Genomic DNA, 12,297 nt, shown 5'->3' on the forward strand with positions numbered 1-12,297 from the left:
AATAAATAAATAAATAGATAAGTTAGTAAGTAGGTAAGTAAGTTTTATTTACACAGACAAAAGTCATAAGGTGCTTCACAAGTTGAAAGCATAAAAACAAATACATAAAAACAAAAACAAAGATGAGTAAGTCAGCACACAACACTCATCTGCTTTCTCTATGAATTGAAGAACCATTAGAAGCAATAACAGCTTAGAAACATCACAATTCATAATTCATAATTAATATTTTTACAATTTGTATGTTTCATTAAACTCTTGCAGTAGCAAATGCAACAAAGCGTCTCCACATCATGAATGAACCTCCGCCGTGCTTTATTATGAGTAAAGAGTCAAAGCAGCTTCATTTAGTCACACTGAAACAAGCTTTGAATCCTGCTACAAACACTTTAGTTTGATTTTAAAATATTTGGTGCAAAAACAAGAAAAATGACCCTCAGACTATTGCACAGAAATGCATTAAGCTTTTGTGTCAAATCCAGTCTGCAGCAAACCTCACTTTACACACGCAGATGTATCCCTCAAGTTTATAAACCACATACTGTAAAATTTAATAAAAACTGCAAAAGTATTTAAGAACCTCAAGCTTCAAGAGAGAAACATGGTTTAAAAATATGCTTAAATGATCATCAGTCCCTTAAACATTTGGCAAAATCTAGTGCCCTAACTTACAAAAAAAATAAATAAGCTTAGCAGTGACTAGGGACGCAATGAGTAATTGACTTAATCAATGAATCGATTTCTATCCCTACAATCAACCAGATCGATCTGTCTGAGGAAAGTTGTTAAATGAATCACATTAAATTGACATATACTATTAAAAAATAACTTTGAAATAAAATAAATGAATTATGTTGATTTTGGAAAACACCATTTCCCAAACCATCTTTACTTTGAATTTTGTGAAGACATGACCATACACTGTAGTATCATGTTCAAGTAAATCACCTTGTGTTTTGATTGTTTGTTTTTGTTGAAAAACAACAGTGGGCTGGTCTAGGAAATCTAAGAAATTAAAACGTGACTGGATTTGCCATTAATTTCTTGTTTACTTGTTTGTTTGTACACATACTTAATTTACACTTTTTATCTTGCAAGAAATTCAAGAAATCAGGAAAAGTTTACCTGCACTGTTCAGTATCAGGCATTTATCTCTGAGTCACAATTTTTAGCTAAATATGTCCTGAATTGACTTTAGGAAAGTGAATTGATTCGTTCAAAATGAACCAACTTTGAATCGCATAAGAAAACACAAATTATATGAATCAAGTCATTGTTAAAATGATTCATTACACCCCTAGTAATGAAGTTGTAGGCATTTTGTCCTACAAGTAGGTGAAGGGAACACACAAGATTTGGACTGAACAGATGTGTAGGCTTAAAAATCACAACAAGTGAGGTGAAATACTAGAAATATTCTTATACATTTGTAAGAAATCATAATGGTTGATTGTGGACCAACAAAAGAAGAAACAAGTTCAGATTAACTCTGTTCTAAAGTTGTAAACTTCACAGTGAGAGGAGCATCAGATCCAGCAAAGACCTCATTAAAATAAATTGTTTTCAGTGTGGTATGATCTGGGATTTTATCATTGGTCGGGTATAAATTTAGTGCTAAAAGAATCACACTATATGAAAATATTTTGAGGATCAATGGATTTTTCTTTCCTTGAAGTATATTTCAAATAACTGAGCTCAAAGTTGATGCAGTAGGTTGTCTGTTTTACTTTTTTGTATTTTGCAGGTCAGCTGTAGCTCCATCTGGATGTTTACACTCTTCTCACCTGTGCTTCTCTCAGGAGGAGTGTGCAGTGGCCTGCACTTTCAAATAAGTGGCTATTTAAGCTTCAGCCTCTCACTTATGGTGTCAGTGCCTCCCTCATGTCTTCTAAACCTTCCAGCTGCTCCAACACCAAGGTCTGCTTAGCATTTGGTTTTGTCTTTGCTCTGCCTTTGTTTTTATTTAAGACTCTTCAGTTTTTCCCTCATGTGGGGAGTTTAGTTTTTCTTAAATCCCATTACTTATTGCATTCCCAAGTCAAAACCTGATTGATTTCTCTCATCACCTGGGTTCTCTGAATTCCTTTTGTTACAGAATTATAAAAGAGCGTTTCAAGAAGTTTAGCATCCATTTGGTCACAATAAAAACAATGTATGGGGTGTGCTCCAAAGAAAAAAGAACATTACAGCAAATGTGTGGTATATGATCAAAGGAAAGGTGACCTAAATTTAAAAAGCCAGCCTATATATCAACAATTATTCTTATTTTGTTGGAACATTTTTTTTCCACCTCAATTTTCAGTCAAGGTTATTCACAGTGCAATTTCACTGTTATGATCTTTCCGACCATTCCTCATTTTATTACCATAACAGCTGACATATTAACGGTTTTCTCTGCCAGGTTTTTAGCTTCAGAGAGGAAAAAAGTCAGCTGCATGTTAGGAATGTGTGATAAAGTTACATAATGAATTACCCAACAGCTTTACAGTGCATTATCCACTATAAGCAGGATAATGAGCCACACCACAAGTGGAGCTCCACAGTGTTTTTGGTGCCCAACTGATTGATGTTTGATAACTAATCATATTTTTAATGACTTACAGCTTTAGCTTTTGACCTGTTAAACTACTTTTAATATGAAAATGCCAAATAGGAACACTTTTCATAAAATAATTCCTTCAGCTTGTGAGTTTTGTTTCAAAAATAATGTAAACGATCAAACAAAATGAAAGAGAAACTAAGATTACAGGAAGCAAATAAACTTCAATCAAATGACAGATTAAGTAGACAGTATTCATAAGACAAAATCCATAATAAAAGCATAAATACTGGTTTTCAGTAACACAGCAGACCACTCCTCAAACAGAAGAAACACAAAATATAAGGAAAGTCAAGGCTGTCACGTTTGAAAAAATATATATTTTTAGGCTTTTAACTTGCCCGACACATTTAATCTAGTCCTTTTAGCTCAGACTTTCCAATCCACTAATACGCCTAATAACATAATCTAACTCACAACTGTTAATTAATTATTTTTTTTCCTATTAGTACCAACCAACTAAATTTAAACAAAAATTGAGACATACATCCATAGAGCCTAGAATCATGAACATATAAGAAAAACAATTGGATGAAAAAAAATCTCAGCCTCATACTAATGCACAGCAGCAACTCTGATATCTTAAATAACAAAAGCTTGTCAGTTCAGCTACATTTAGCCCCACTGACACTGAAAAAACTTCCAATCATACCATTGTTTGTGGTTTAGCAAAACATGTCAGACTGTCATGCACTCACAGAGACGGTAGAAACCAACAGGTAGTCAGTGTTTATTTTGGCTTATTTAAAACATTTGCTTTAAATTAGAATTAAAACCTAAACAAATGAATTTCATTCAGGTTTTTAACATGGTCTATCTGGCTTACATAGAAATTGTATTAATGTTTATTCTACCCCACATAATGAATCTAAATAAAAATAGTCAATTTTGCTTTACCTTGAGTTGTCTGTTAGCACACTTAGCTGGAATAGTTTCAGTGTAAGGACAGCATGCAATCCTGGAAAGCATCTCCTCACTCGCAGTTCTGTCATTCCCTCTCAGGGTCTGTAACCCGTGCTCCACTGCTTTAAGACTGACAGTTCTCCTTAGCAGCTTCTCTTCTTCCAGGTCATCCTTAGCTGGGATAATCCTGGAAGTTTGACCAACATCCCGGAGCTCTCTTTCCACAACAGATGAGCAACTTTCTAAGTTTTCTTGATCTGCAGACAAGTCTTTCGGACTGTATGCTGACCCTGAGCTGAGAGGCAGAGTACCAGCCTTTGTGAGGACTTGTACTGGTACCGGTCCAACGTGGACATCTTTACTGATTCTGGGTTGTCTGAACGGTGAACCTTTTTCCTGGTTAGGTTGATTTTCCGTACAATCATCCTGAAAATCAGTGCCATTTCCAAGAGTCCCGGTGGAGCTGACTGATTTTGGTTTCCTTTTTTTCCGCTGACCTTTAAAGTCTTTAGATTGGTCACTCAATGGCGCCTTGCTGGGGTCAACATTATATTCCTCTTTAGGAGCCCGAACACAGCCCAAAGTGTTTCCCATGACTGTCAGACAATCAAAATCGTATTCACCAACAAAGCTCTATTCTCCCAGTAGCAATCCATTTTTCGCTATTATCCAGTGGGATCTATTTTTCTGAAGATATACCGCTGATAGAAATCCAGTGTGAAGTCATGCAAGCAGCGCACAACGAGCCGTGTCGGCATGGCAGCCAGGTCTCAAGCTCACCGCCCTCAGGGAAGACTTTGTCCTTTAGATTTCCGGTCGGACTCTCTCACGATGAATTTCCCTCTTGCTCTCGCTCACGTCCGTCCGCTGACACTGGAATCTTTCCTGACCTTTGGAACATTTCTCTGGCTTAGCTAATCCAGCACAAACACCATAAAAGCACACACCGGGATCGCTGGCATGTTTGGAACTCGCAGCTGAGCAAGAATGTGAATTACTTGTTGACAGACCTGTTTTCGGGCTGTCATGACTGTAAACAAACACGTCACGGCTACTTTTTTTCTTGTAGAAATAACTTTTGAACTGGAAGTGTCTGGCAAGTGGAGGCACACTAAAGTTTGTCTGTGGGAGTTTGGGAAAATCCCAGTCGGGGACTTTTAAAGACCAAAAACAGCAGACAAGAGAAGCAAAGCTGAGGCAATCAGAGCGCTTTTTTTCCCATTTTGAATGTCGATCAAGCTTTGTACAATAGACAAGCCAGAGGTGGGGCTTCAATCCTGGAGTTAAAGCAAACACCATTATGTGAGCAGATCACCCTGACCGCAGCTCGGAAGAGGACAAATGCTTCAAACAAGAAGTGAGTCACTGAAATTGTGGCCAGAGATGACAACCCTGATATGAGCAAAAGATTTTTTTTACAGCAGAAAAAAAAAATTGAGGTTATCATAGAGCACAGCTAACAATAACAGGTAGAAGTTTGGAGTAAATAAACTACAAGAGAAATCCAAACTTCCACTGATGAGTCGGTCTATAATGAGCCAGCGATGAAAGAAGTTCCACCATGAGTTTCTGCTTTGCTGCCTTCACCTGCAGCAAGAATGACGATGAGGGAATAAAATGCATGAATATGCTGTATTTATGTGTTTAGGTTGGTAACCAAACAGCACAAAATAGCTCAGAGAAATATCTGATTTAATCAGAAGTGAACAGCCAGACAAGTCCGACGAGTCTGAAGAAAACGCCAGATAGCAGTGAAGCATCATTCCATATCAGGGTAGACTTACTGCATTCAAAAATAACCCAGCAGAACAGAGTTAATTATTAACAATTTACAGAAAAAAATAAGCCTCCAGTTAAAAAAAAAACATGTAAACGTGATGTTTTTTGTCATTAAAAAGGGAGCTAACCACTGAAAAAGTCAGAAATATTAATGCACTTATTCCAAAAATGTCTTTCTGCTCATACTTGTCAGATTCCAGCTACCTTTTGCTAATCTAAAAAGCAAGTGTACTGTGACTGAGGGAGAACATGTTCTCCTGAAGGGCTCTGATGTCCTTCTGCAGCAAGAAGAAACAGGTCCTGCTCCATCAGGTGCTTCGGGGCTTGCGTGAGACTGACAGCGGCAGGTGTTGGCATCATCACGGACGCCACCTGTCAGCAAGCTTGATGTAGTTTTGCCTGGCCTCAACTGCCTTTTTTTAATCTGTTGGTTCAATGAAGCTAGGATTCAAACTAGCCCATGCATGCTTTTTAAGAGGTGAAGTACATTTTCTCCCAACACACGCATTATTAACATGAAAAGCAAAAGTCAAAGCATTTATGTATTTAATATAACAAAAGGTAAAAACTTTCAGGATGAAAGCGAAATAAAAGTGCTGTAAGATACAGTTGTTGACTGTGCTTCTGGTATGAATGTACCAATGAATTAACTTGACTAAATGGTTTGTGCAGCAGCTATAATAAGCGTTCCCCGAGGGAATATTTTTTAGAATTTTTGGGTGATTTATGAACCTTTCAAAGTAAAAACAAAATTTAAAAATCTCGCAAGAAGCGTGTTTTGAACCAAATAGGAACAAAAGCATGAACATTATTAAAATGTGACTTCTGCACATCACTAATTACACAAACTTTTGCTCAAATTTTAAACAAATCCAATAGTAAACACAAAATCACATCTAAAACATAAAAAAGGAAATCCCACAAATGTTGTATAACCACAACATTCAACAGGGTGTTGCTCAGTTTTGACACCTAGTGGTTAAAAATTGTCATCTAACCAACATCAACCATGCGACTGTAGGAAAATTATTGAAGAATGAAGCTTCACTGACCTGAAAGTGCAAAATGATGGTCCAGATCAACCCCAGCGTCAGTTTTGGGTTTCCATCTGTGATGTCGTCATTCCTGATATTTACAAGTTTTACCTGATGACAAAAAAAAAAAAAAACACAATTAATTTAAGTTCACCATTACTTTTATTTCCCAAATAAATCAAACATAATTTACTTCAGTCTTAAATGTTAGTAACAAAAATGACCACAAGGTGGTGCAGACGCTCCAATGTTTGCTTTGGGAACAAACTGAGTTGAATTCCAACCATTTATGCTTCCAGCTGATGGATTCTGATAGAATGACATCAGGTTTTGTCATATTCAACTTCAAAGTGTTTGGGGTTTATTAGTTTGCTTCTCTAGGGAAACTGAAATCCGTCAGTCATTAGGGGGTGTGGTCTAGAGCTGAATGATTTCACATGTGATGACAACAGTGGGTGCATACGTGTGTCTGGTGTATTCTGTGGCCAAAACAACACTCGTTTGTGACATCTATGAATCCTTTGTCTCCAGCTTTGCGTCACATCTGGCTTCAGCTCAACGAGGCTGTGTTCCTACGCAGTGAGGGAGGGGGGCGGGCATCATCAGCTCTCCTTGAGTTCTGTAATTACTATTTTAGGCAACTGTAATATATTGTAAGGTCATAAAAATTGGTTTGGTAAAGTATTTATTGTCGTTGGGAGGAAATAGAGAGGAATTAGAGCCGACAGAGTCCACAGTCTTCTGATTGCTGCTACATGATGTCATTCAGTTTCGTTTGCTGCAGCATGACTTTGGAGTAAACAGTTGACTAAGGTGTGGCCTCAAAACTCAATGCAGCTGCAAACAATAATTTTGTGTGCTTATATAAACAGTTTTGTTAAGTTGGAGATTTTGCTTCTAATTTACACAGGATAGCTTGTGAATAAAAAGTATTAATTTTAGATTTTTACCTGCCGCCTCTTTAAATAATCCAGGGCTATTTGTACATTTTGGAGTCTGTGGAAACGCATCCTTCCTCTTTCCCGAGGCTGTAGATGCAAACAGAGCCGATTAGTCACGAATGCGATAGAGAACATGACAGGACAAAGTGTTGAGGATATATAGAGCATGCTTCTTACCCACTGATCTTTGAAAGTAAGTGTCAATAACCCAATAACACACACGCTGAAACCCCACCAACAAAAGCAACCATTTTCAGTTCTTTCAAAGTTTGTGCAAACTTGTTCAGAAAACCAGCATACCACAGTGTTTTTTTTTTTTCACACATTTTCATCTCTCCGTATTATCTGTCTGCATGAAACCTGAAAGAAAAACCAGCTCTGAGATTTAATTCCCGTTGCCATCGATGATCACAGAGTGCTGTAATATATGATCTCCTGTGGCAAATGGGCTTGAATGGTCAGAGGCCACAGCATGAGGTAATGGAATGGAAAGTGCATTCAAGCTAGGGTGCAGCAGCAGCAGCAGAGGACTTCAGCTGCATCCAAGTCATCACAGGAGCAAAGCAGAAGCGTCTGACCAAACCAGGTCTTTTATTTTGTTTCATTCCATCACCAAAACTTCTGTAGCTAGATATTTAATTAAAACAAATGTTTAAACTGAAAGGATGATCTGCCAAGCTAATGAAATGGTGTGTATTTCTAAATATCCACAAAATTTAGAAAGAGCCACTCCGATAAAAAAATGTGTTTTTTGTTTTTAACATGTTCTTGTGGAATTTTTCTGATAAAAAAATAAGCTTAAATTCCATATTTCTTAATTCAATTGTTTGTGAATCAGGAGCTGATGAAAAAAAATTCTGTTTGAGCTTATTTGCTTTGTGGAAAATATTCTGGGTGGGCCACAATCTCCATGCTCTGCTCTATTCTAATGCATCCACTTGTAGACGACCAAATCCATGTACGTCTTTGTACATCTGGATCGAAACTGCACGTCTGGATAGCTTCGATATTGATCGCCATCTTTTCCATTCGTAACGTTAAGTTGGGGGTATGAGGCGCTGTAAGCTAGCAGGAGAATGTATAAACAGAAAGCTCTTAGTTATGGGGGATGGGAAAGGGGGTGGGGATGCTCTGCGCCACCAATCTTGCTCACAACTCAGAGGTGAATTTCTAATAAACTACTGTCACTCTGCAGAAACTATGTTCTAGAAAATGATGTTTTTTTAGTTTGGCTAAAGACAGCATAATCATAACTAAAAGACCACTGGAAATGCTTTTAATACAGATCAAAAGATGATTGGAGTGGGTGTTTTAAGAAAAACCCTGGGGAAAAAAAATTAAACAAGATTTTCACATCATAATATTTGACTGCAATTGTACTAAAAATATATATTACATCACCACCAAAAAAACTCAAATTGAGCTCAGCTTTGCAGAAGTGAAAACATGGAAAAAGGGAAGCAATATACAGTAATCCTGTTAAAAATACCTGCTGCAGCGGTTCTTCTAATCACATGTTTGAAGTGCTTTTCTCCTCTTTTAAATGACCACAGCACACTCAAAATTAGTCTTTTGCTTTAAAGGGATGAGGGGCAAGCCACACGTACCCCCTTATCATCATCATCCACTGTGTCTCCATGCTGCTCAACTGCACATGCTTCTGTCCCACTCACCAACCGCAAAGTCTTCAGAAAATCACGCTCCCTTGGCTTTACCAGCGAAAGGGCAACACATGGGGAAAAAGGGGAGACATGGACACATACAGCGGGCAAATCATAAGGAAGTTAGACAATGGACAGAAAGCAGTCAAAGAAAGAAGAGGAGGAAAAGTGAGATGTGAACTGAAAACAGACAGATAGTTAAGAGTATGAAAGTCAGACAAACAAACGCATCTAACAGCTGGGGGTTGCTGTACAGTATACAATGGGATTATTTCAATATGTGAGGAATTAAAACCAAAAAATAAGAAAAAAAATGGGATCAGACTTTTACTGCAAATAATATGTAGCACCTGCGGCAAGTAACATTCTTGTCTGGTATTTGGACTGGAGCTAAATGTACATTACATTTCATAGCAGTGACTAAAACCTCCTAAACATGATAATACAACTGTTTGCCTTGTCAGTCGATTAGTAAATGAATCAATAAAACTTATTTTATTTCATGTATATACTTAACATTTATAAAATAACCTAAATTCTACAGTTTTTATATTATTTTCATGTTGTTTTCTATTATTCAAAATGTTAAAAATTATCTTTATTGTATTTTTTTCTGTTTCAAAAGCCACTGTCTTTTCCTAAATGAAGATACAGGTTTTGATGTGCAAAAAAACCAACAAATTTCTTCTTGCTCAACAGCAATTAGTCATAAAAAGCTCACACAATGTCTGCTTAACATACCTCCTGATATAAGAAAAACTTGCAGTGTGCGATATTAGCAGGGCTAGGTTGATAAAATCAATTAATCAATCTGAATAGATCTAAGCTTAATACATCAATAATCGATCCATAAAAGTAGAGATCAATCATAATGCTAAAGTCGATGCAAATGTATAATGGGAACAATTGTTAGAGCTTGTCTGTTTGAGAATCCATGTAACACTATATGGTATCACCAATCTCATTCCTATTTAACTATTACATTTTACAGTATGTGAACTGTATCAGATTAATATCCAATTCAATTCAATTTGGAATTTTTGATTGATGCAAAAATCTTCAAAACAGAAATAGATTAATAATCCATGTCTAAACAAATGTGTCTAAATGTGCAAACCAGGTAAACTCAAAACTTAATTGGATCAAATTGCATTGAGTTGATCGAAAGAATCGAAAAGAATTGTAATCGAATCGATTCAGGTTCTGGTAAATCGAATCAAATGGATTCTGGAAATAACTGGCGATACCCAGCCTGAAATATTGGTGATCAATATTACAAAACAAATAACTACAAAATCCTCATTTCCATTCACTGCAAAAGTGTTATATAAATAAAAGTCACCATAACTTAAATGGTCTTCAAAATGACCCACATCTACATGAGAGGCACAAAAATTAACCATTTATTGCTGTTTATACGGATGTTGTGATTACGATAAATTCTCTATTGTATGCCTACCTCTGATGATATTTATTAACTTTTATCTTCCAATAAAAAAAAAATTCCCTGATACAACACTGTTTTTTGTTTGAAAAAAAGCTTAGATTTTGACATATGGTCATTGCATGACAGAAAGTTTACTGGATGATCACAGAGATTGGTTTCCCCTCTTATCAGCTTTTCCTTGGGACTTTATTCTTTAATTTAACTGTCTGTGATCTCACCCGGTGTCGGCTAAAACAGTGTAACCTGAGATCACTGCACTCACAAACAAAGCTTTTAAACATCTGTAAAGAAATGCCCGTTATTCCCTTTTTGGTTTGCTTCCATCTAACAGATCAGTGTCACTAATCACATTGGCATTCTTAATGGAAGAAAATTAAAATTGAAAAAAAGATCATTTGAGGGCTGTAATTAAAAAAAAAGAAAAATTGATGGCAGAAAACAACAGATTTCATCACAGATGGTAAAATCCCAGGAATCCCTCCCCACCCCCATGACTTACTGTGCACATACCATGACTTATAGTGAGAGTGAAAGGAAAAGGGCCCAGTGAATGACACTAAATAATCATCTAAATAAGAAATAATCCCTTCATTGTATGCATTTCACATTAGATTTAACCTGAAAGACATTGCCGAACATTAATCTACTTTAAACCACAGAGTGAAGCTTCACAAACACCAAAACATCAACAGGGTTTTGTGTGGAGAAGCCGGATTTTCACTTTATGAAATATCTTAAGCAACAAAAAACACAGGAACTCACCAGTGTATCTCCAGACAAAACCTCCAACAGTGAGATCAGGTTATGTCCATCCCGTAAGTCTTCGTACAGGTCATTAATATGCTTTCGGACCTGTAGTCATAAAAAAATGCAAAATATGAGCCTACTGCAAAAATTAAGTTATTTCAGATTAAAAAACATATTTGAGTTAAAACAATAGCATTTTATATTAATTCAGTTGCCTATTTTTATGTAATTTTATCAATGTATTGTATTTTTTTTCTATTTTTCATTTATAAAATCAATATTTTTTTTTAATTTTGGATTTTCTGATATTTGATCATAGTTAATTTTAACCATCACTCCTACAAAACACTGCAAATGTTTTCTGCTTTGTTGCCAAAGTAAAGCATGTATTTTTTTTCTCCTCAAAAAGGAAATGAATGTTGCTCAGCAGCTTGCAGGTTAGCACTGTGGCACCTCGTCAAAACACTTGAGCGAGTCACTTAACAACTGCATCCTCCATCCACGTCCGTTTCTCATTCCTGTCCTAAATACCTCTCTTCTGAAATCACACAACTGCCCAGTGGCCTGCTTTCACACAGAGCTTTCAGCACTGTAATCCCAGATAACAGCCACAGCTGTGGAGCCAGAATAGACCAGCACCTTCATGTAACCGAGTCACAGAGGCATTTCCCGCACCGTTACTCAGCACTTTTGATATTTCTGCAAAATCTGCATAATTCCTCTGTATTAAAACGCTGTGACATGTTACTGTTTTATTAGGAATATCTGTTAACAGCTTTATTATATAAATCAAATTTTTGCAGACTGACAGCATTTTTTTTGTCTGCAAAGATTGTGACAAAGCTTACATAATGCATTAGTGTGAACTCCAGTGAGCTTGTTGTGGAGAACAGTCATATTAATAGGCTTCACATAACCTTCCAATATAAATGCTTCTTTTCATTTAACGTCAAACACAACCAACTCAAAATCCTTAATCATAAAAAGATGCCATAAACACATTAAAACACATTATATATCACAATAACAATTAATAAAGCAATACAAATATAAATTACTTCACATTTTAGAAATCAAAACAAAATTCCAGAAACAAAAACACATTTCTCAGAAAACTGAAATCAAATACAAAATTAAACACTTTGGAAAACAAATGTAAACTAGATTTGCAATTCCTTGAAGAAAT

The 12,297-nt window shown here is 36.3% G+C and overlaps 1 protein-coding gene across 6 annotated transcripts in view; it reads right to left on the reverse strand.

Annotated features, from left to right (window-relative positions):
* The window catches only part of dst (dystonin), a 92,473-nt gene that overhangs the window by 60,982 nt on the left and 19,194 nt on the right, over positions 1 to 12,297 (reverse strand). For 5 of the 6 annotated variants that reach the window (XM_036215470.1, XM_036215471.1, XM_036215472.1 and 2 more), the window contains 4 exons: positions 11,127 to 11,216; positions 8,864 to 8,965; positions 7,266 to 7,343; positions 6,334 to 6,426 (listed from right to left, as the gene is read on the reverse strand). In XM_036215470.1, coding sequence (XP_036071363.1) covers positions 6,334 to 6,426; positions 7,266 to 7,343; positions 8,864 to 8,965; positions 11,127 to 11,216 — 363 coding nt within the window. Of the gene's footprint in view, positions 1 to 3,496; positions 4,432 to 6,333; positions 6,427 to 7,265; positions 7,344 to 8,863; positions 8,966 to 11,126; positions 11,217 to 12,297 lie in introns of those variants that run through there. The other variant, XM_036215473.1, reaches the window with a different exon arrangement.

This window comes from Oryzias melastigma, linkage group LG15 (assembly GCF_002922805.2).
Source record: "Oryzias melastigma strain HK-1 linkage group LG15, ASM292280v2, whole genome shotgun sequence".
NCBI lineage: Eukaryota > Metazoa > Chordata > Actinopteri > Beloniformes > Adrianichthyidae > Oryzias > Oryzias melastigma.